The 25330-nt window shown below is 51.1% G+C and overlaps 1 protein-coding gene across 1 annotated transcript in view; it reads left to right on the top strand.

The window, feature by feature from the left end:
• Nucleotides 1–25330, top strand: part of Cdh13 (cadherin 13) — an 899199-nt gene that overhangs the window by 751473 nt on the left and 122396 nt on the right. Inside the window, exon 8 of the mRNA XM_047528617.1 lies at nt 15828–15968. Coding sequence (XP_047384573.1) covers nt 15828–15968 — 141 coding nt within the window. The remainder of the gene's footprint in view (nt 1–15827; nt 15969–25330) is intronic.

Below are 25330 nucleotides of genomic sequence, written 5' to 3'. Positions count from 1 at the left end.
ATAATAGAAACATTTTCCATGTCATTAAATATTCTCGTACTAAGCATTTATTTTTAATGTGGGTGCCTCTGGCTTAAACAGCAGCAATATTCAATGCTGCAAAAAGCTACGCTTGGTAGATTTGACCACAATTTTTTTTTCTCAGCATATTATGAGGAGGTTTAAATGATGTATCTGTGAGGATAGACCTCTGGTGTGCCGTTCCAAGATGGGGAAGTTTCTGGCCATTCTTGACTTGCTCAGACCCTGTAAAATTATCCATCCTATAGCGGCAAGGTCCTTTCCTGGATGGAACAACGTGCTGGGACTCGGCTTCCAAGTACAGACCCAGCAACGAGTGGCTGGGTAATTTAGGGTCCTGTTTAGGTGACGTGATTAAACAGACACAATGCTTTTTTTGAGGCTGGGTGAAATGTCAGGAGCCATCGAAGGTGCCAGGCCAAGGTGCGTTACAGGAAAGGACAGGTGCGAGAGACTCACAGATTGCATGGGTGGTCAAGAGCAGTGGAGGAGCAAGACTTCCCAGGGGACTGGACAGTCGTGCTGACACCAAGGACACTCTGGAGAATCAGGGCAGCAATCACCTGTGGGGGCGTTACAGCCACGATGTCTAATGAGCCCCTACTGTGTGCCTGCTGACACGGGCATCAGGGACAAGTCAATGAAAAGAGAGAAGTGACCTCTGCCTTCAAACAGCTCACAGACTGGCACAATTCAGAGGGATAGGCAGTGTGGCAGACCGTTGGGGGAGTGATACCAGTAAGTGCTCAATAAATGCTCACCATTGGTATTGTGCACACAGCATGTCATTTAGTCCTCACGGTGACACTGCCGTAGGGACCATTGTCCCCTGTTCCACAGTGATGGAGCTGAGGCTTGCTGGGGTCACCTGCCACGATTACTGCGTATGGATTTGCTCAAATGTGACCTTCTCAGGCCACCCCATTAAAACTGAGCTGAGCCTGCCTCCCCTCCCCAGAACTTTCCAAACTCTTCTTATTTAATTTCCCCTTAGCACTCACCCCCCTTGGTTTCATCTAGTCTGTCTCTTCCTCTAGAACATGAGTGCCAGGAGTGGGGGGATCTTTGGGACTTCTCTCTGGTGGTCTCCCCACCAGCCCGGACCAGTGTTTGTGGAATGAATGAAGGCGCTCTTCGCCTGAGGACAGCGCGTGCCAGGGCTTGCCAAGATGTTAGTGACCGAGAGCTGCGGAATTGCGGGCCTCCTGGCTGTGTGGGAACCTCTCCGGGGAGCTGCGGGTGTGGTCCGGCCGCTCAGTGTGCGATGCTCGGCCAGGTGTGTCTTCTTTGCACAGATGCTGTCTGGATGACACAACTCCAGGTCTAACACACTTTTTTATTAGACCTATAATATAATTTTGGAGGTACAAAAAAAATGTTTCAAGGCTGTATCTATCTAACACCCACCACGTCCCTTTGTACAGGTGTTTAGGTTTGTTGGGGCTCACTTGTTTATTTATGCCCTGTTTCTCTTAATGTTTAAGCTGCCACCTTTGCAAATTATGTGTCTCTAGTAGGAAAAAATTTAAAAAGCAGAAGCTGTAGCCAGGCCTCTTCCCCCATGTCTGTCTGCTCCTGTCTCTCGTAAGGACTCTGGTAGCTTTAGGCCTGCCCAGGTGGTCCAGGGTCACCTCATCATGATACCCTTCACTTAGTGACATCTGCAAAGACCCATTTTCCAAGCAAGATGACGTTCTTAGGCACCAAGCAATAGGATGTGGTGCATCTTTAGGGGACCCAAGTGTCCCCTCTAGGCCATTGTGGTAGCCCTCACGGCACTTGGAGGAGCCACCTCCCCTGGTGCAGGTCGCAGGGTCTCGCGCTCCTGAACTCTGTCGGTTTTATAGGACCCCTCCTGCGCCTTCCGCTGTGGGTGGTGGCAGCCTCCAGGCCCCCCTCCTGTGCCTTCCGTTGTGGGTGGTGGCAGCCTCCCCTTGAGCTCACTCTGCACACACGGCTGGGGACACAGGGCAGTCATCCCTTTCCACACTTCCCTGGTCCTGAGGAAGGGCAGGAGGGCAGAACCAGGAGCTGGGTACAGAGGATGCGGCGCACCCGGGGTCCCCGGCCATTAGCCGAGCAGAGCTGAGAGTCGCCTCTTGTCTTGGTTTTTGGTCCCCATTCTTCTCACGGTGCCCCAAGTCAGCAGAAGCAAGTGTTGAAACGTGGCTTCTGCCTCCCGGCATCTCACAGCAGATGGGAGGGTCAGAGATCCACGGCACGGAGGGACGCGGTGTGGCCCCCGCTTCGAGGGCGCCGTGAGGAGCGCCACCACCTCCCTGCCCTGACTCCAGCTTCAGGGGTGGCATTAGCACAGCAGGCCCTGCCCAGCGTGAGCCCAGGCTCCCTGCCAGGCCAAGGAGGAGCACCCAGAAGATGTGGAAAGGGAGTGGACCGCCCAGGGGCTCCTCCACATCCAGGGCCTTCCACGGACGTGGCCCTGTGGTGCTGGGATGCCCCGGGGCTGGTCGGGAGACAGCATCCTGGTCCCAAGTCACAGCATCTGGTGCACCTGCCTGTCCCCTTCAGGGACCCGGGGCCTCCTCCTGCCTTGTCCAGCTCTGTCACCCCTCCCAAATCACACCGTTTGTGTTCTACTTAGAATAGCAGTCACGGTGACGTGACAGTGCCCTGAACCAGGCCCGGCAGGGAGCCCTGCAGGAGGGAATCAGCCGGTGTGGGTGCAGGGTGGGAGGGACACCAGGACACGAGGGGCCTCCAGTGTGGTTGCCTGTGTGGGGCGACTCCATTAGCCAGAACGGGAGGAGTGTGCTCGGTGGGCAGGCCCCTGCCTCCACTTGGGGACATGCTGAGTCTGCAGGACTTGTGACACACCCTGGTGGAAATGTCAAGCCATGGTTGGAAGCGGGCTCTGGGAATCAGGTGGGTTTGGACAGCAGGGGGACAGGTGGCAACGGAAGCTGCCCAAGTTCATGGGGGGATGAAACTGAAGCCGGGGGACTGACGGAGGTCTCCAAGGGAAGACAGAACCTTGGAAACTTGGTGGAGAGCGAGTCAAGAGCCACCATGAATACAGCCTAGCCAAAGCAGCTGGGCTCCTCGGCCCAACCCAGGCGGGGCCGGAGTGGGGCAGCCGCTGGAGAAGAGAAGCCGCGTGGGATCCTGGGGCACCACCAGGACCCCTCGTGCTACGGTGCTCATGATGAGCTCTGTGTCCTCCGCAGAGCACAGCAGCCGAGGGTGTAGGCATGGGCTGAGAAGTGGGGCTCCCGCCCCAGCACCCCCACATAGGAGCCATGTGTCCTAGGGCAATAATACCCTCACCCGTACAGTGGGAGCAACAGCCACACCCACCTGTGGGGCCTCAGGACAGCACTGGGTGACTTATGAGAAAGGGTTGAACGCTGTTTCTGGCATACGTAGGTGCTCAATGGATGCAGCCATGGTTAACTGTAGCAACAGAAGGCCCACGTGGAGCCCAGGACAGTCACAAATCAGGCACATGAAAACTGGAGTGAGCAGGTCCACAGCTTGGGGCACAACCAGGAGGGAGCGGGAGGTCAGCTTATGTTTGACCCCAGGTAGGGTCTGTCCCCACTGAGGAACAGGCCGCTGAGGCAGTGGGGTTTCCAGAGAGGCAGAGAGTTCAATTCTGCATTTGAAAAGGGCTCTGGAGCAGGGCCAGAGGGAAGACGGACACTCTGTTTATTGTTATTTTTTAAATGGAAAGGAAAGGAGCCCTCCAGGGCGTGGGGTGGGCTTGTTGTTTGTGAAGGGAAGCAGACCCTCTTTATCAGCATGCCGCCTGTCTGCCCGGCTGCTGGGAAGGGCCAGGCCCTCACCCTCTCCTCTCGGCTGACATTCCGTGTTAACAGGCTTAGCCTCTGTCCTCAGAGCCAAGACGATTTCAGGAACAAATGAAGGACAGGGCCAGGATCAGAGGGGCCTCCTGGGGCATGCAGTGCACGCCGGCAGCCCGCTAGGCACTGGGCAGGTAGTGCTGAAGGAAGGCCATCAGAAGGCCAGCGTACCAGGCGTGAAATCAACAAGAGAACCTTCCAGAAACAGACCACCGCGGGGCCGTTGGAATTGCCTTTTCTCCCGGGCGTATGAATTAGCTTTCCAAACAACAGCAGGGGCATAATTGGAATCCATCTTGTGCCATTTTTTCCCTCGGATGATTTAGAATTAGTTCAATTTATTTTCAAAGAGCAGAACCCGGTGGCCCGAGCGGCGTCTGGACCTGCCCTGCCGTCCGCGTGTCTCTGCTGATCCTTCACTCCCCCAGTCGGCCCAGAATTATTGCGGGCAACAGAACTCTAACCAAAGTAAACTGCACAGACAGGCACTCGACCTGAGGCGCGGGATGCCGGCCAGGAGTGACCCTGGATGCAGATAGGCGAGGAGATCCCCGCAGTGGGACCGGCTTTGAGAAGAGGTGACCCGGCCAGAGGAGGCACTCCAGAGTGGAGGGTTCTGATTAAGCACCTGGCGTCGATGGGCGGGGCCGTGACTGCGCAGGGGCCCCAGGCTGGCGGGGCTGTGAACCTGAAGTTGCAGGTGCTGCAGGCACTTAGAGCCTAATTTTAGAAGCCTTCACCAAACCATGGTGGGCTCCTGTACTTCTGTCATTGGGAGTCCGTAATTGAATTTTCTGGACGTTTTGACCAGTAGGTAACTTTGTGAAGCTGATTACACAGCGGAACACAATTCTGAGTCTGACCTTAAAAGCATTACCCTCTGCCATGTGATTAGAAAAAGTGCCCAGTGCCGCCCCCGCTGCGCTCGATTGGGAGAGGGGGAAGGAATAGAAACCACCTTGCTATTTCATGTAACCTGGTAAGATTCATTTAGATTCTATGCAGATCATTTAATAACAGATTTTGTAAAACCTTAACATAAGGAGCCACCATAAAACGTATTATCTTTTATTACCCACACAGAGAATGACATTTTAGATGGTAATAAATCGAAACCCAAGGAAAGCTATTTGCTCTCAGAGAGTGCTTGGCGGACAGCAAGCACAGCTCCCAGCTTCGGTCTGTGGGGAGGGAGGCCCCCAGGGTCATCCCACACGGCCTGCCTGGCTCTGTTCATCTAGCAACTTCCTCTCGTCCCTCTGGTTAACTTTGCTTCGTTCTTTGAAAGGTCGTTTCCATGCAAACCTCAGCACTTGGAGACCCCGTCCTCCCTCCCTACTGCCCTCTTTCCATCCCACATGCCTCAGGATGTGTGCTGGCCTAGCTGAGCCCGGGGTTAGGGCCATCCGTGGGCATCTGCCTGGAAACAGAGAGCCCCGTCCAGCAGCACCTACACACACCAAGGCTTCCGTTGGACGACCTGTCTTTGAAGAGAAGGACCTTTCCCACTTGCTCCTGGAAAGCCAGGGCATGAGGCCACCCTACCCCGTACAACCACAATCTCTAGAGCTCACTTAGCCTGTGTGACCTTGCCCAGGCCTTGCCTTGTGGCCAGTGACCTCTGCAATCCAGCGTGGTGACCCTCAAGCCAGGCGTACTGTATAGCACTAACGAACCCATTCCTTGATTTCGTCATTCCTCAGACGTTTGTGGAGAGTGGCAGACACTGAAGTAGCCGCGCAGTTTCTCCCCAGGTCAGCATGTTAAGGACTATAGCCTAACGCCCACACAGGGCTGTGCCTTGGGGTCTCGGTGTCTTGAGGCACGGCAGGGTGAGCTGGAGACAGGTCTCGCTGAGGACTCTGGAGGAAACTCAGAGAGTGACTGACAGGAGCAGAAGAGTCTCCAGTGAGCTGACTGGATATTTGCCCCATCACAGATGGGAGGACACTGGCCTCCCACTGGTCAGATGTCACAGGAAAGGTCTGGTGGACATTCCGCTCAGAAATTTCCAGAGGAGAAATGGAGGACTGTTGTGGGAAGATGAGCCGAACAGAGGAGGCAGCCTGGAGGGAGAGGAAGGCTGAGGCTGGAGGCTGTCACCACAGGAGCTGGGAGGCTGGCAGAGACTCCTCTGCAGGAAGCTCAGTGACCCCTCCGGAGGAAAGGTCACCACACAGCGTGCCTTAAAGCATCACCCATCTATTATCTCACAGGAGATCAGTCCAAAGTGAGTCCCGCCGGGCCGAAATCAGGGTGTTGGCAGAGCTGGGGAAACTTACTTCCTTATGTTCCCAACTTCTGGAGCCTCCTGCACTCCTGGGCGCCCAGCCTCTTCCTCCAGCTTAGAGCCCGCAAGGCAGCACTTCAGGCCAAGCCCGTCTCTCCCGCCTCGCTCTCCCTCTTCTCCCCCTCCCTCTCCTCCTGGCCACTTCCTTCCTCTTTCAAGGACCCTGTGAGAGCAGGGACCCCTTTAGATCATCCTGGGTGGTCTCCTCATCTCTAGGTCCTTAACAAAGTCTCTGGCCTCCGAGGTAATACGTTCGGGTTCTAGCGATTAGGACGTGGACACCCTTCCAGGTCTTTGTCCTGTGTACCTTAGAAGATGTGAAAGCTTTAGAATGGTGGTCACCGGAGGAGGAGGGGAGGGGACAGAGAGGCTGGTGCGAGCTACAGGTCACCAGCAGGGGGAGCGAGCGCCTGCTGCCGGGGTGACGCCCGTTTACACCAGCTTACTGTATACTTCAAATATCCAGAGGAGAGGTGTCCGAAGGCCCCCAACAAAAAGAAGTGTGGCTGTTATGGGGATGGAGAAACGAGTCCCTGCCATCGATCCTACACACGTCAAGCGAGCACATTGCACCCGTAGGACAGAGGAGGAGGACGTGCCAGCTAAAAATAAAGCCTGGGAGAAGATGCGCAGGCCTCCGGAGCCCCGCTGAGCTCGGCCCCTGCAGGAGCCCGGCGCTGAGCAGCTCATGGGGAGGCCGCAGGAACACACGGCAGAGGACGCACAGTGTGGTGTCACTCAGTCCTCCAGGACAGAACGTCCTCCAGGGCAACAGGCCCCTGAGAGCCGCAGGAGTCACTCGGGACAGCAGCCACACCCAAGCAAGGTTGCCCAGGTCAAGTGGCCATTTGTGGGGTGCATAGGGAGGTCCAGGGGCTGAGGGCTGAGGAGGCCCGAGACGGTGTGAGCTGCAGTATCTCAGTGTCACAGGAAGAGTCCTGTGTGAGGGCCCGGGTGTGCCATCAAGAGGTCACTCCATGAGCTGGGATGTAGTCCTGTGGCCACCAAGAGCTCAGGAGGTGCCTAGGCAGGTGCTACTCCATGGGGCTCACTCTGCCAGCTCTGGGTGGTGAGTGGCTTAGAAGGAAACCAGAGGAACCTTCTGGAAGTTGCTACGATGACACAGGTGAGAGGTGGTGAGGCCAGAGGTCCTGTGAAGGCCACAGCAATGGAGATAGGCGGGTGGGTCCAAAGCAGCCGTGGAACGGTTGGAAGCCCTTGGCCATTGGCTGCTTGGGGGGTGGGGAATCTCCTACCCGCACCTGTCCCACTGGGAGCCCACCTGCTGTGAGGGCCGGTGGGGCTTCACGTCCAGCCAAGCCTGAGCCCCCGGTGGCAGGGAGCAGAGTTCGCACCTCCTCATGTCCCACGGTGTCCCAGACAGACACAGTCAACCACCAGCACTCTGAGCAACCAAGAGTCGTGGAACGTTAGGATGCATGGTCTCCCACAGGAATGACATGGTGAGCCCAGAGCGGGATCTTCCCTCCCGAGACAGCCCCTTAATCTCCTCCATGTGTGGGGCCCAGTCTCAGTGGACTCCCCTCTCAGAGGCCAGAGCCTCCCACACCTACCCCATCTTACTCCCCTGAAAGGAGTCAGTCCCTGGCACTAGACCTGCTGTGTGTCCCTTGTCCCTCCACCTAGCACAAGCGACCACACCGCCAGAGCTTGATGAGTATTCGGTGAGCAGACCTTAGATATCTTCTCTTTGCTCATTTCTCCGGTATAGAAATGCACCAAAAGTAGGTCTGTGTCATCCATCACGTCCCCGCAGATTTCTTGAACCTAGTAGACACTAAATAAATGTTCCCCTGGAACTAAGCTGAAAGTCAAGTATTGGCCGCCTCGAGTCTGAAGGAGATGATATTTCCAGGTGTGCCGTCAATGCCATTGGCAGTTATTTACTGGAACTCATCAGTAACATCGGAAGATGTACACTTTGCCCGGAAATGTTTTATTTGCTTCTGGTGTCCCTCAACCTCGAATCCATCACTTAGGCGATGGCAGCCGCGTGTGTCTAAAAGGCAGTGTTTATTTCCCCTGCCGCTCCCCACCCCAGCCCTGTCAGCAACCAGTAAATCTGGGAAATGAGCTCTGCTTCTGCCCCACCAGCCCCAGCCGGGAATGAAGAGCCAGCAGGGGAGAGCCAGGGACGTGAATGTTCACGCTAGCGCAGGGGAGCGGCTGGACGGAGCCGGGGACCACACAGGCCAAGCAGGCCGGCGGCCGCGCTGGGAGAGCAGGAGCACGCAGCACCAGCAGGAAGAGTCGGAAACGAGTGGTTCCTGCTGGATTGATGGACTGCCCGTTTCCAGTGTGATGTGGTCCGAGCGGATAAATCAAACCCCAGACAGACAACAACTTGTTCTGCTTCAGATAATGTTTTTACCAATCTGTTGCAATATTTATGGACCAGGTGTCAGGTGCACTAACGGGGAGAAGAATTGGTCCCGGCCTGGGACACGTGGAGCCAGGAGCCTGGCGGAGCCTGGCGGAGCCTGGCGGAGCCTGCTCTGCCTGGTTGGAGGGTGAAGTACACACGTAAGGAGCCGCGCTGTCTGCACACAGCTCATGCTAGCAACAGGGCACAGTCCCACCACAGAGGCTTGGGACCATGACAGCCACCCCGAATCTCCTTCCACCAACAGCCGCCGCATGGAGTGATATCACATTGGCAGCTTCTCATCGGCCACAGGAGCAGGGTTGAAACCACAGAAGTCAATGAACACCACACATCCAGAGACTCTGCGGTTACACATCTACACATCTACGTCATTCATAATTTTTATAAAAAGATATTTCTAATCACTACATAACTACGATGAATTCACAGCTGAAAGATCAAGCTCTAACCAAGACAGGGCCCCTCACCTAATGGAGCTCAAATTGTCCTGGTCAAGATCACCAATAAACAAGTACTCAATACATGCGCCTCGTAGATCACGGTACGTGCTAGGGCAACAACTGTGGGATACTGACTGTGTAACAAATGACCCCGAACTTGGCGACTGAAAACTGTAGGTGCTTAGGATCTCAGAGCTTCTGCGTCCAGGAATCTGGGTGCTGCTTTGCTGTATCCTGTGCTGAATGGACCCTTGAAAAGCGGTAACCAGTGTGTTGGTCCAGGATCTGCCATCTCCACAGATGACAGGAAGGATCTACGTCCTGCTGGTGTGTAGGTCGGCAATATTCAGCTCCTTCCGCTCTTCCTGGAGGAGAGTGTTGTTCCCCATCGTCAGGCGATTTTCCAAAGACTCTGCTAAGTGATAAGGTGGCCATGTGTGGAGCATTTACGTCGATAGGTTCCCTGCCTAGAGCCTGCGTTGCCTCCTTCCCCCTCGCTTACCCTGCAAGCACTGTTTATTCCCCCTATTTTGCAGATGAGAAAAAAGAGGCAACGGGGACTTATGCAATAGGCTGGGTCATCAGCGACTGAGTGTGGATCCAGGGAATAGTAATGGTGGATCGCTACTGGCCCACCCAAGTGACAGCCAGCCTGCTGGGCAGCAGGGCTGGGCCTTATGGAGCTGCGGTGCCGTGAGCAGCGGCCATCAGCAAATGGGCAGGCGTTCACCTGGAGGGAGGGGCAGAGGCGCAATGTCCTAAACTAGGAGAAAGTGGGGAACGGTAGCCAGAAGGTCAGTCAGCACCAACGGCAGAGCCTTGGACAGAGGCTCAAGATGAGCAGGAGGATGGAGCACAGAGTGGGTGGATGGCAAGACCTCTGTCATGTGACATTTATGGGTTGATGTCCCCCCATAGCTACCATCAGGCTTGTTATTAATGATAAATGTTCCGTTAAATGCAGACTTGTATGGAAGTCACCGTGGCCATGTAAAACACCAAGGGTCCAGTGATTGATTAGGTGGCATATCAAATGACACGGCTTGGTTCTTTTCTCAAGATGAAATGTTTGGTTTTCAGATCAGTGTGACCGGTGAACCCGGCCGGGGTCTGTGGAGGCTTTTCCCGCGGGCGCACACCTCCCTCTGCGTCCAGGGTTTGCATTAACAGGTGGCTCCGCGGTACCCCAGAGGAGACCACAGCTGCAGTGGGCTCGTGTGACTGTCAGGCTGGAGCCAGGAGAGCAGCCCGACGCTCTTGGCTATGTCTCTTAGATCGGTCACTTCAAATAAAGTCAGAGGAGCCAATCTACCCAATCAGACACAGTGTATTTCTTGGGTGAAATAAAGCCCTATCTCCAAGACAGAGTTCCCAAAAGCATAAATCAGCCCTGAGGACAGGTGGCTTTGGTTTGGAAATGCCACTGATACTTTCAGCCCTTTGAGAGGCAACTCAGTTCAGGGACCATGATCAATCGTCACTATCAGAAAGGAACCGCCCACCTTACGGCTGTGTCCCAGCGAGCTTTACAGCCAAGGCACGGTCCTTACCTTGAACAGGTGGTCATACGCCAAGGAAATGGAAGACAAGGCAGCCTGCATGGGTTTCACGTCGGACAGGGAGACGGAGCTCCTGAGCGAAGCCCCTCACCCCAAGGAGTGGCACAGGGCCTGCCCACGTCCCAGGGCAGGTGGGACAGCCACGGCACTGCTCCATAGACACTAGAGGTCCAGGCACCTTCCTTCTGGGGGAAAAGGAGGCACAGGAGTTTGGGGAGACTCAGAGTCACACGGGACACCACTTCTGCCCACGTCCCACTAGCCACCAGTCACCCGAGCTCACGGGTCTGCACGGGAGCTGTGAAAGTGCAGTCTAGCTGAGGACCCCAGGGTCCAGGGACACAGGACCTGGTAGACACAGGGACAAGTTCCCCACAGGGGCCTCTGATTGTCAGCAACCAACACTGATCACTACTGGCTTCAATGCCTACAGGAATTTCTTTCTTTTTTTTTAATTTTTAGTTGTAGATGGACATACCTTTATTTTGTTTATTTATATGTGGTGCTAAGCATCGAACCCAGTGCCTCACACGTGCTAGGCAAGCATTCTACCCCTGAGCCACAGCCCAGCCCCAGGAATTTCTTGAATAAATACTGGGATGTATTTCAGAATGGAAGAAAGAGCTGAAGTTAGGGTCCCCAGGGCCCAAGGAAGGGATGCCTCTTCCTGATCAGGGCAGCACCTTTGACCTCACTGGGCTCCAAAGCTCTTTGGAGCTGGAGTCTACGGGCCCACCTTCCCCTCTGAGCCTCAAACCAAGGGGGTGCAGCCTGGACTTGAGTGGACAGGGCATTGTCCTCCCGGGCAGTCTGCCCACCTGGCTGCTCACCCGCCTGAGTCAGTGCCTCCCCCATGGGCAGAGAGAAACAGGGTGGCAAGTGTCCCCAGAACCCTCAGGAAGGCCAGGAGTTGTGTGGGGAGCCAGAAGGTCTGCCCCGCTCTCTGTCCCTGTGGGTCTCGGTTCCACACTTCACATCCCGGACCATGACCCAGCTTGGTTAGGGGGTTGCTGGGTCCACTGACTCTTGCTGAGGAAGACACTCAGGACACATGGCTCTGGGAGGCTATTCCTGCGTCAGGGCCCTTCCCTGAGAAGGGGTGGCTGTGGTGGACGCTCAGCTAAAAGGACATCCCAGCAGAGGGACAAGGGCAGAATGACAGAGAATGGGACGTGTGGGTTCCAACTTAGAGTGACCAGGGAGCTGGGCAAGTGGACAACTTCCCCGAGATGGCCCAGCCAGAGAGGGAAGTAGGTCCGGGGAGATGGAAAGGGACGAAGGGGTTGGAAAGAACCAGGCCATCGTGGGGCATCCGCTCTCATTTTCAGATGAGACTGGGGTTCCCGCCGGAGCTTGCTTTTATCATCCGTCGGGAAAGCAGTTGTGCTCACTGCAGAAGAAGCCCCAAGCCCTGCCAGACCCACACACATGTGATCTTAGAGTTGCTTTTAATAGTGAAAATCTGGGAGCAACAAAACGACCACCCGATAGAGACAGATGGAAAAAATACGGCAGGTGCATACCGTGGGCCGTCCAGCTGTGAGTGGACAGACAGACCTGCAGATGGTACAACTGCGCGCAGGTCTCATTCTGTTTACAAGTGTGCGTGTGTGCATGTGTGCGTGTGTGTGTGTGTGTGTGTGAGAGAGATCCAGGAACAGGCGGGAGACACACCCAGCGACTGTCAATGCTTACTAAGCTTTGGGACCAGGCTGGGTGAGGGCAGAGGAGGGTCCTCAATTTCCACTCTAGAAACGAATGCACCATTTTTCTTTTCTTAAAATAATTGGCTAGTGGTTTGGTAATGAAAACGTTTTTAACGTTAGCCTTAAGTTTGCCAGAAAATTGAGACTTTTGGAACGGTTCATCCCAAGCCCTGTGATTTATCTACCTCACAGGCTAATTGGTTCTCTTCCAGATTAATCAACCTATTTTCCATTATAGCTGTAAAGTTTTATTTACTTCGGGTGGAAATTGGCTCATTTTTCAAAAATATTTATAAACTTTGCCAGACGACAGAAGTGCCTTCCCTCCAGCTGCCCGGGGAGTGTGTACAGGCCCCTGCGCGGCCATGTGAAGATGGCGTCCTCGACCTCGAATCTGGTCTCCCAGAGGAAGGAGGCCCCAGGGGTCTGACTCAGACTCGAGCACCTGGATCAACATCAGACGTGGTGTCCATTGGCTGCCAAGTAAACAGATGCACAAGCCAATGAAATTAAAAAATCATAACTGTGCCGAGATATGTGTGAGTGTACATATTTCTGTGAAGGGAAACTATTAAAAGGAAAAATGGCATATTCACGAAGTGATTGGCTTGCCGTAGTGCGAGAAGACAGCTCTTTGCTGTCTGGCTAAGGACCAGATAATTGATCATAGCCTTGGTCGCATGTCGGTCAGAACTGCCTGGTTGTCCTCACAGAACGTCTGCATCAGACGTCTTGAGGAAAGGAGAAATCCGTTCACTCCTAGAACTCGTGAAATCTGAGAGGTGAATCGGTTTCAAGGAAGGCCGTGAAGGGCTCAGAGTTGACTTTCAGTCTTGGGTGGCCTGCCCTGGGTTAGGTTCTCCTCACCTGGGCCTGGGAGGGAGGCCCCCACTGGCCAGGCTGAGCCACATGTCCAGTCCTAGCCCTACCTGAACTCTACTGTGCTGAGGTGAGGAAGGGTGGCACCCCAGGGAGCGATAGCATAGGCCACAAGGAGGGAGGGTCCCAGGAGAGCAAAGCAGCACGTGCCTGACACAGCACCCGCCCCCTGCCCACCCTGTCGCAGCCCACTGCAGGCTCGGAGGACTGAATGAGTAAGGATCCATCCCCATGCTCGGTGGCCATACTGGGGTGACACTAGTCCCCCATCTGCTTCAGGAGCTGCCCTTTAGGGTTAAGCCGTGCCTGGGACCAGAAAGTAACATTCTGGTAGGAGTGGAATGAAAAACGGTAACATCCGGGAATTCCACCGTATGGGCCTGTCATTCAAAACAAAAGAACAAACAAGAATCCAGCTGACTACACTGAGGCTTCCCGAATACAGACGTTCATTGAGGTGTTATTTTAAACTGTCAACATTTTAAAAAGATCGTTAACAACCTAAAGACTAAGGAAGAGAAGATGATTAAGTATAAAATATTCAAATGATTATATTTCACACAACCATTAAAATAATGCCCAGGAATTATGTTGGTGAGTGACATTCCATTTACAATGATCTCTTCAACACTGGGAAACAAATCCACGTCATTTCTTGTTTCTCATTGTGTGCTTCCAAAAATATGTACTGTGTTTAAAACAGAAATTAAAATGGTATAAAGAAATGGGAGCAGGGATGTTTAGGATTGTGGCTGGCATGTTCAGAGACATTAGGGGAGGATTTTGAAGATGGCCGATATTTGGTGTCATGGGGTCCAGCTGCAGGATTTATGGCACATAGTAAATCCACTCCAGCCTGCTGACAGCGAATTGAAATCCACACACCTCAGGCTGAGGCTTGCCAGCTTCAGCTGAGAATGGTGGGTACGAAAAGTACCCACATAGAGCTGTCCCTGACCCAGCAGAACCAGACTGGGCTTGGTGTCAATTCCTCTGCCCTCAGGAGGACTTTGAGACCTTCAGTGGTGGTGGAGCCTGAAGTGAAACCAGAATGTCCCCAGCAGAGCTGTCAGAGGGGCACACCACCGCCCCCTGGTGGCCGTGCATTTTATATGCAAGTCTAGCCAAACCCTCCAACAGAACCAGAACTTCAGATGCTGGTACCGGAGTTCTTAAAGGAACAACAACCCATCAAAGGTGCCTGCAGGAGCAAGCAGAAAACCACCCTCAGAAATACTTTCAGGTTTCAGGAGCCCTAGCACTGAGCTCTTAAATTCCCAAGTCAACTCCTGGCTTTGGAAGGAAATCGGTGACCCTGCTGCTTTCCTGTACTTTGCTCCCTGTGGTGCTGGGTAATTGTTGGCTGGTGTGACCCACGGTTTTTGAAGCTGTCATACTGGCAAGGCTGTTTACGCAATTGTAAACACCATTTATTTTTGTTATTGTACATAGTTCACTCGGCCTCCCTGTGAGTGATTGAGAAACCAGTCCAAACTGGTTTAAGTAAATAAGGAACACTAATACCCTAACTAACTGAAAGATCCTTGGGCCAGGCTGGCTTCACAGGCCATGATGAATGGCAGACCTGCAGTTGCTGAGGGTCAGTCTCTTTCTCCCAGGTGACTCTCATCTTCAGGGGCTCTCTCACCCTGCCCCTGCCATGGTATGAGATGGCTCATCTCCTGCACCAGGTTCACCCACAGGGAAGCCACCGCCTCCCCAGCTGCCAAGCATCTGGGCCTGGACTAGCCAGGATGCCCTGGGATGGGGCCACTTACTGTCTTCTCTAATCAGGACTCATTCCAGAAGTTCTCTAGGAACAAAGCAGAGAAAAGCAATCCAACCCAACCCATGTGGGCAGAGAGCAAGCGAGGGGCAGATCCCCAAAGGAAATGTGGGGCACTGCCTTACTGGCAGAAGAGTGGTCTGCTGAGTGATCAAGGCAGGAGGGTCCACAAGCCGCAATTTAAACCCAGGCTGTTCATTGCAACCACCGCGCTCCTCTTCCTGTTTGCTTCCGAGCTCTGGGGTTGCTGTCCTGAATGTTTAAACATGGTCCCCACCTGTCTGTCAAACAGCCATATGGGAGACTATATGAAGAGAAGCGATAATACAATGTTGCTTTATCAGATCATGGTCGGATTAAAACATCTTCCAAATTTAACATTCTGTGAGACTAAAAGAACAAGAAAGAAGTACAGTATAAGTAACTCTAAACCTCTGTTGGATTTTTTTTTCACCTGTGAAATGTGAATGGTAATTGCAGTTTGACATGCTTGTTGGAAAGATTAGCTATGATAATTTCTGTAAAGTACAGTGATCCAATGCCTAAGTAGCAGATTGCTCTGGGAACCGGAGTTACAGTGCTGCCATCTTGAGAGGTCTAATCTGGGTGTGAATATCAAAGGTAAATGTAGAGCCAAGCCCAGGATATGGAACATTCTGGAACATATCCAATGTCCCCTTGAACAAGGATAGTGAGTAGGATCAGTCCCCAGGGCTATCTCGACCTATGAACCGAGAGAGTCATTGGAGAGCTTTCAAAGGCACATTTACACAGTTGGTAAAAATGCCATGTCTGATCACAAGTGCCCGTCCTCAACATAGGAGCAGGGAGGGCATCCTGGGCAGGGTGCTGGCCACCTTTCCAAAGTAGTCACCCAAATCTAAACGCCACCTTCTCTGTTGTGTTTTTGCTTCATAGACTCTGGAAAACCCCAAGTACGAACTGATCATCGAGGCTCAAGATATGGCGGGACTGGATGTTGGATTGACAGGCACGGCCACAGCCACAATCGTGATCGATGACAAAAATGATCACTCGCCAAAATTCACCAAGAAAGAGGTAAACCCTGCTGAACGCCACCTTTGGGGTCTCAGCCACCATCACCAGTCGAGACTAATTCTGTGTACCACGGCCGCTGCAGGCTCCCTGTTTCCCAGTGGAAACACTCCTTTGTAGGGGAGAGGAGAGTGTTTTGCTGGAATTCTGTCTCGCGTTTTTATTTTGTGTGTGTGTGAAGTTAAAATGCCAGAACACTGTGAGAACAAAAGCATTGAATCTTGTTAAAGTCCATAAGAAAATAACTTTTAATGCCAAAGTGCCATTTTCATGGTTTTATGGGTGTTATTTAGCGCGGTATTATGTGAGTCCCATTGTGATTTTAGCATAACAATAACTATTTTTTTCAGCAAGTACAGATTGAGAGGCCAGACGGAACTGCAGCGAGGAGGTGAAGCAGATTTCTTGGCAATGACAAGGTGGCCCAGAACTTATAAATAACAACCGAGTTAGCTTGTCTGGGAGAGCCATTATTTATTCTGTCCTCTTATGCTTTTATGATTATGGATCACGTGGTGTTCCCCATTTATTCTCGTGGAGCGATGTTTGGGGAAGGCTTGAGAAAATAAGATCACAGTTGCTGACTTTGAACCCAAATTAGGAAGTCATTTGCACTAGCCGTCTGACAGAGGCATGTCGAGGTCACCGCTTCCGGGCGGTCCGGGCCAGGGTTGCCGGTTTGACACCCTTGTCACTGGCCTAGCGAAGGAAAAGCATGAAGGCCAAACATATGCTGAGCCTCGGCTCACCCCTGCCCCTGGGGATCTCTCCACCTGGCTCTGCTGCCTGCTTTGACCACGAGTGTGGTTTCATGAGCTGCTCTTTACAAGTGAGAGAGCTTACTGCTGAGCTCTGGGGATCTGCCCAGGTCACAGGCAGAGCACTCTGCAGCCACGCTCTTGACTGCAGCTCATCCACCCTCAAGGCCTCCCCTGTGCAGACCCGCCCGGGGCCCTCCAGGGATCCAGAGGCACCTGCTTGTGGCCCGGCCTCCCAGGGGCCTCTGAGCCTCAGCAGCTCTGCACGACTCATGCAGCAGGTAGAGATTTTCCTCTGTCCCGGGGAGTCATGGACACTCAGGATCCCAATCTCAAAAGAGCCCAGCGCACCGTCGCTGCCTGTGGCTCCAGACCGTGACTTCCCGTGGGCATCCCTAATGCAGACTGCTCATTCGGTATCCCCCCGTGTCCCAAACAGGTGTCCCAAAAAATTATTCCCCAAGTTAGACTGTGGAAGATGGAGGTAAAGGGTTGGGGCGGGGTGGGGGGGGCAGATTCCAGGGTCAAACAGACCTGGGGACACTGAGTTGAATAGCTAAAAAAAATTGATTGCAAAACTAAGCACCTCAAAACGCTCTGTTTCTCTAAGGTGGGGCAGGTGCAGTCTGCAGAGCTTTCCAGGGTTCTTTTTGTGGGAACGTGTTTTCCTGGACCACAGCCTGTCTTGAGCTGGTGTTCACTGGAACGTTCATGGGGGATAGTCATTTATCTGTAGAATCGCTTGTCAATCTATTTTAAAATACTCATGTGGTATTTAATATAAACATAGAAACAAAAATAAAAATAGGATGACCCCAATTCAAAATAAGACCTATCAGTGTTGCAAACTGTGAGGTCAATTAGTCACTTTAGCACAACTCTGAAAGTATCACTCAGGAAAACTACAGATGGGTGCTCAGTCAGGGACTGAACACTGGGACTGGAGGCGGTTTTGTTCTGTGGTTAACACCACTGAGTTGAAGGAAAAATTCAACATACACTTTAAATTTAAGCAAGAGACACTGGGCCTCAAAAGGAAAACGTACTCACCTGTGGGTGTCGGCAAGAGCATAAAAATCGCCTTCGAATGGACGCTGGGTGAGGACCTGGGATCCCTGACATGTGGAGCTGAGGTCTGAACCTGGGGTGACTCACTTGCAGTCATAAAGTGAGAAGAGCAGCTGCTGTGAGTGGCAGGCCCTGTTTGGGTGCGAGACGTCCCGAAGGAGTCTGCCCAGTGCTGGCTCAGTCAGAGCAGCTCGGCTTTCCAGTGGGTCCGGCAAGGCCGCTACAGAGGGACGTGTACATTTTGAACACAGGACTGCCCGAGGGGCAGAGGCGGCCTAGAGCTGGAACTGGGCTTCTGACTGGCCGGGCTGTGAGTGCACTAGCCGCCCCGCGTCCCCACATCCTCAGCTCTTCAGGGGCCCACGCAGAGCCTGGGCTGCTCCCAGTGAGTGCGAGTGGCTGATCATGAAAAGCTCTTGGCTGTGCCTGTCCCCTACTGTCCCCTGCTGTCCCCTGCTGTCCTCTGCAGTGTCTGGGGTGAGGGTGGTGGCGAGGAAGACAGCACTGTTCCTGAAATGCCAAGCCTTTTGTCCATGTCCTTCCCGGTGGGAAGGCCACTCTTCCTTTCACTCGATCTATGATCTGCTCAAGCCCGTGAAGGTACAAGGCGCGGACCCCAGAGCTGGAGGGCAGAAGGAATTCTAGAGGGCAGGCGGCAGAATCCGCAAGAGGCATCACTGTGAGATCCAGGTGCGGGGAGAGCAAGGAAGGTCAAGAGCACCTGGGAGAGATGAAGCGCTCCTGGTGCACACTCTTCCCGGGGGGCGTCCAGGTCTCTAGGATGTGGGGCAAGGAGAGCGGCAGGGTGTGGGTGGGAACGGAGGGGACAGGGGGCGTGCAGCTGGGGATATAGCTCAGCTCGTAGAGTGCTTGCCTGTCAAGCACAAGGCCCTGGGTTCAGTCCCCAGCACCGCAAAAAAAAAAAAAAAAAAAAAAAAAAAAAAAAAACGATGAAGGTCCAGGTCTGGTCACTGCAGAATGGAAATGTGACCATTCCAAGTGAAAAACCAAGGAGACGCTGTCTTACGTGAATCTCTCCATGTTAGGACATCTCCTAGGAAGTTCACATCTCCTAGGAAGTTCACGGGCGTATACGGTTGTTGGGATTATGCGAGGGTTTTTAGGAATTTCTAGTTGACATAATGCTGCATTTCCGGAGAAGTGCATCCTTTCATCTGTTTCAAAGAACTGTTTAAAAGACGACTGAGGGCCACCTGCAAATAACAGAGACTAGAAATAGCACTGTGTTAGATAAGCCAGCATTGTAGTTTCTCTCATTTAAGAATTTGCAGGTAGATGGTTCCGGGCCAGTACGGTCACTCCGTGTCATCCGTCCCCCAGACTCCTTTCACCTCCCGGCTCTGCCTTCCTCCACTCTGCCTCATGGCACAATAGATTAACTGCAGTGCCAGCCATCATGTCCAAGAGCAGGCAGAAAGAAGCAGGGAACAGGAAGGGGGAAGGAGAACCTGCCTCCTGGGTAAATGTTCTCTAAAGAGCTTCCGAGAGGCCCAAGTGACTTTTGCTTACACCCTCTCGGCCTCCCTTATCTGTAAAGGAGCCTGAGAAATAGCTCTGCCCACCTTCGTTTGGCAGTGGCCACCTTAACAGCTTAGCAGTTGTTTAAGGAAGGAGACTTTTTAAAGGGATTTTAAGAAGACATCCTCTGTGCAAAGTCAGCTCGCTTGTTTATTCCCCGTGGGTTCATTTACCCCGGCTGTAAACTTGCTGAGAAGCGAGGACACATCTCTCTTGTTCTCAGCTGCATCCCAGTAGACACTCAATAATTCAGTATTTACAGAATGCTTCCTGGAGATAATTTTAACTTGAGAAAAGTGTTACTGGGAATGATGAACCAAGATTGTATTTCAAATTGCTACTGTTACATGAAATCAATTTTTAGTCATTGACTTCCATGCAAATTTAGGTTGGAAAGTCCAGTTTCCCTCTAGAGACTTTCTTGTGAGTTTTCCTAATAGCTTGTGCTCATGACTTCAACAGAAGGTTAGTTTGAACTTCCTAGATGAGGCATTTGGAAATGATCTTAGGAATCCGGTTAAAGGCTCCAGACCCAGAGGTTGAAAAGCAGGTGAGAACCCGGGGCCTTCCATAGCAGACCAAGTCCCCCAAGCTTCAGTCTTAGGTCGTTATTCTTTTTCAGGAAAGACTTCTGATTTATGCCTGGAACATAATAGATGCCCAGCAAATACCCATTTAATAACTCATGCTTGCACATGAATCTCAGGTCAGGGTTAATCAATTCCCCATTGATTTAAAAAGAATGTGCTTGCAAATGATAATCAGATCTTTAAAAATGAGCACTAAGCATTTTCTTCCTCTATTCAATAAATTTCCCTTCCAAATTGTACCTTAAAATGGCACTCGGTAACTTAGACCTAAGAATGCAGGACTGCATTTTTGGCAATTTGATGAGTTCTTTCTGAGGTGAACGTTCAGGCGATAACATCACAATATGTATAACAAGTGGCATCAACCTCAAGGCTTTCCGGCTAGAGAAGGCGTCATGGCAGATGTCCCTCTTTCACAGAGGGCTGAAGGCCACTGGTGCAGGGCTGAAGCTGGTGAGCTGAATGGGAGCCCAGCAGGTACCAGGTTCAGGCCAGGCTGCCGGCTGACAGCCCTGCCTCCTCCCCACTCTCCAAGGCCAGCGGGGGCTCTTTCAGGACACGAGATGCCCAAGCATCTTATTTTTGTTGGGGGCATTAGTTCTGTTAAACAAAACATGTTTTATTAGTTAACTGCCTGAGAACATCCTGTAATTCCTTTTCTCATAAATGTTTGACTGCAAACTCTCTGGGGCTTCATCATATCATAGTGAAGTAGCATCTTTTCCTATAGAAATATCTGACCTGTTGTTTTTGTTGTTTTTGGTTTTGGTCTTTTTGGTGGACGGTGGTATCAGGGATTGAACTCAGGGACTCTCTACCACGGGGCTACATCCCAGGCCTATTTTGTATTTTATTTAGAGGCAGTTGCTTAGTACCTCACTTTTGCTGAGGCTGGCTTTGAACTTGCGATCCTCCTGCCTCAGCCTCCCGAGCTACTAGGATTACAGGTGTGCGCCACCATACCCAGTTGACCTGTATTATTGATGGGGTGCTTTTTTTTTTTTTTTTTTACCTTCAAAACACATTTCATTTTAGAGAACTTGTGTTAATATTGAGGATCATTGTTAAATTTGAGAAAATCTCTATCAACTTTCTGCTATATGTGCATGTGTGTGTGTGTGTGTGTGTGTGTGTGTAAATACGTCTGTGCTCTACAATTTCAGATTCTTGTATTACGACTGTTCTTTAAATTGATAGTGCTGCTAACCAGGTTGTCAGCCGAGTCCTTGCCTGTGGCATATTATGAGTACTATGTTCTCTTTATCGACGTCAAATGGCAGGTAGAACGGGCAAGAGTTTAAATGGATTTTCAATATGCTTGTTATGATCTGCTCTTCTTCATTCGTAGGGTTAGCAAACAATGAAAGGGCCGTTTTATTTCTTATGTTCGCAATCTACCCTCCCTCTTCATGACCTGCCCGAGGCAGGACGGCACCTATATATTTCCATCCCTTGTCACTTTTGCGTCATGCTCCCTTGAGGTTTTGCTAGTGACCACTTTCCTGGGGGATGATTCACACCTACGAGGTCTTCCCTCTTATGATGAGCCTTGTGCTGGTTTTGAACCCGTGCCCAAAGTCATCCACCACAGCACTGTCTCACTTAGAGAATTTTCACAGCCCCACAGGAGAATCCTGGGCCCCTGGGCAGGGGTGCCTCCATTCCCCTGTTCCCCCACCCCCAGGGAGCCTCCAAGGTACCCTTGGTCTATGGATGGTTTGTTCAGGACGTTTACTATACAAGGAACCATGGAACCTCACACCCTGCGGTGCTTTAGGGTTGGCCTTGTCCCTTAGCATAATGTTTTCTAGGTTTATCCATAGTTTATCCATATTGCTACACATGTCAGTACCTCATTCTTTTTTTTTTTTTTAAAGCAACTTTGTTTTTGTTTTTGGTGATGCTGGGGATCAAACCTAGGGCCTTCCACATGCTAGGCTAAGTCCAGCCCCCAGGACCTCATTCCTTTTTATGGCTGAATACTACTCCAGTGGGTAGATGTACCACAGTTGGTTTTTCCATCCATCCCTTGATAGGCATTGGAATTTCCAACCTTTTGACTATCATAAATATTCTGCTATGAACATTCACATGTAATCTGTTAAGTTTTTGTCTAAATTTTCTATTTCTCAATAGCCAGAAGGAAAAAGAAGTCACCCATAATATTGCTCCACAGTACTAGTCTGTAGTTTTATTAAAATTTTCCAAATGTCTTTCTAATGTCAGTCAATATGTCTTACTTGAGATGTATCAACTTCTTTTTTAGTAAGTTTATAACTTTCATATAGGAAAGTACACACATCCTGTGTGATTTAATTCTCAACAAGTTAAACAGAAAACCCAAATCAAGAAACGGGAGGCGAGTCGCAGCTCAGAAGCCTCGAGCCCTGCTCCCGACCTCGCCTATTCCAGAAGCAGCGGCTCCCGAGGCTGGGCGACTGTCAATCAGCTGTTCCTGCCTAATCTTCCTACACTTGGGGTGTTACTGTGTGTGTTCCCGCCACCGCTTCCAGGAGATACGTCCGCTTTGCGGCGGGTAACCTGGCTCTGAGCGCATTCGCTCCCCTTCGGAGCATCCAAGACGCTCATCTGTTGGGTGGCGGGGCGCCCTGGGTTGTTGCCAGTTGGGGCTGGTGGGTGTAAGAGTGGACTAAGCGACCTTGACTGTCTTTTGCAGCACACGTGTCGCCTGTGCGTGCTGTCTGGGGTCAACGTCAGTTGAAGCTGCTGGGTCTGCTTTGGTGACACTGCCAACTTTTGCAGGCGGTTGGTCCAGTTTGCTTTGCGCGGCCAACAAGCTTTGACGACTGGCTTTTGCTCAGGGCGGTCGAGGAGAGTGACCTCCCCAGCGCGCCGCTGCCGGGCTTGCAGCCTTTCGGAGCAGGTCTGCGCATGGGTTTCACGCGTGGTCACCGGTCGCTGGCAGCTGACGCGCTGACCTCGTCCACTCACCTGTGGGCAGCCGTTGCCTCCTGCGCGTCCTGGTGGAGACCTTCAGGCTTCTCCTAACTGGGGTTTGGGCCTGTCCCTCCTCGATGCTGGTTCTTCTGTTTTTCAGCCTTGTGAGTCAAATTCACTTTGCACCCATCTCCTTCCCCTGGGGCTGGCCTCTCCCGGTCCTGATGAAGACAGACTCCATTTTAATGAAAGCCCATTTTCTTAGCTGTGTCACTCAGCGCTCTCTGTCCGATTCTTACCCACACTGAAGGTTTCCTTTCTTGCAGAGATGTAACCATTCAGATTGTTTATTTCTCTTGATTTCTATTTGACAAGTTGTATTTTCTAGAAATTTCTCCATTTCGTCTTTTTTTTTTCTTTCTTGATTAGTCCTGCCAAGGAGTATATTCACTTTATTCCTCTTTTCAAAGAAACGATATTTTGTTTTATTGATTTTTCTCTATTGTCTCTTCATTTTCTTATATTTCTCTGGGTATCATTTATTTCAGGTCCTTAAGATGACACCTGAGATCACTGGCCTGTAGCCTCTTTCTAAAGCAGGGATTTGAGATTGCTGAACACTTCCCTCTGTGTGGCTGTAGCTCTATCCCTACCTTGTCATCGGGTGTATTTTTATTATCATTCAGTTCAAAACTATTTTCAAGCTTCCTGAGTGTTTCTTTCGTAACTCAGGGTTTTCTAGCAGTATATTGTGTAAAGCTACCTGCTTGGGAGTTTTCTCCTTTGTCATTATTATCTAGCTTAATTGCACAGTGATGGGAGAATATGTGCTAGACGATTGCAGTCCTCTGACATTTGCTGGGACCGGCTTTGTGAGCAACACCTGAGTGATTTTGACAGTGGATCCCTGTGCACTTGAGAACAAGAACACTGTGGCTCTAGAGTTGTTTAGTTCTGGGCTCTACATGCATCAGTTAGGCTAAGCTTTATGATGTTGTTCAGTCTTCTATGCAAGTCTTATCAGCCTGCTTATTCCATCCGTTACTGAAAGAATATCTGATACCATGATTATAGATTATTGATTCCTCTTGCTCCATCAAATTTTTTTATTTGGGGTCCTATTATTAAATGCACACAAACTAATTGCTGCATATTCCTGATGCATGAGACGACCCGGCAAGTACAGCTGCAGAGAGGGGCTCAGGCCTGCACCTCCAGAGCTGCTCCCCACCTCACATTAGCTCTGTGCTGTTCGCGTCATTATCTAGGTAGCTTTTTTCAGCTTCATCCTGGCCTGTGCCTTTCCATCATTGCTTTCTCTCGAGTTTTCTGTAATCTTTTACTTAGAATGTGTCTCTAATAAACAACATCTGTGTGGGCTTTGATTTTTCTTTGTCAATTCTAATCCTCCAGCCTTGTTACTTGGATTATTTTGTCCATTTAAACCAAGTCCCATATGTTTGGGCTGCAATCCGTCAACCTTAGTTGGTTTTGTTCTCCTATTTGCTGTTTTTTTCTACGTATTTCTTTTTCTCTCATTTTTTACCTCTATCTGAAATAATTGGATTTTTTTATAATTTCATATTCAGCTCTGATAATTGACACTGTGTGTCTCTGGGAAATTGTCATATGTGCCTGTGACACACAGAATCTAATACAAATTGGCATTTTTATCACTTCCTGGTTAATGTAAGGACCCTAGAACATTCGAACTCATTTTATCTTCTGGTCTTTTTGTCACATTTTGATTCTATGTTTTTAATTTTACAAAGATGCTATTGCTTATTGAATAAGTACCCATCCCCATGTGCCTTTTCGGTGTCCTGACCAGCGCTCTTTGTTACCTCCTGCTGCGAGCTTCCCAGTGGAGTGATCCCCCTCCTGACTAAAACACCCTCGTTTCTAGAGCTGAGCTCCACTCTCCCGTTCCCTCACGCTGAGCTAACGCGAGGCCTGGAGCTTCCTCAGCTCCTCTGGTCATTGCATTGGGCTTTGGTAGTTGGGCGATTCTGAGTGTGAAGTGGGGGAGTGCCCTCTGCTTTGCCCCCTCCCTCAAGAAGTCTAATGTCACAACTAGATTCATCCCGGCCTCCTGGATCCTGTGCAATGTATTTGAGAGCTTCAAATGAAACTCCCCTACTTTCCTAAGACTTTATTTCCCTTAGGAAAGACGTTTAAATTCAGATGTGCCTGCATCCAAACACCAGCCCCATTATTATATATTCTGCTTGCTCGGTGGCAACTAATCCAGAAAGCCAACCACATATTTCTTAGAAAATCGAACCCATTTAAATTATCTGCCTCAAGTGACTTTTCTGGAGGGCGGAGTCCAAGACATTTTAACAGCCAGATAAATCTTTGAAGATGACTAAATGTTTTTCCAAATAGTTTAGACTCCCTCTTTCCATGAAGCCTTTCATAGCCTTTACAGTGACATACGTGAGACTTTTTCTGTGATGCTGTGAAATCACATACCTGACAGCTTTCTGAGTTTTAAATAAAACTAAGCATG

This window comes from Sciurus carolinensis, chromosome 16 (genome assembly GCF_902686445.1).
Source record: "Sciurus carolinensis chromosome 16, mSciCar1.2, whole genome shotgun sequence".
Taxonomy (NCBI): domain Eukaryota; kingdom Metazoa; phylum Chordata; class Mammalia; order Rodentia; family Sciuridae; genus Sciurus; species Sciurus carolinensis.
This window is presented reverse-complemented; position numbering and strand designations above follow the sequence as displayed.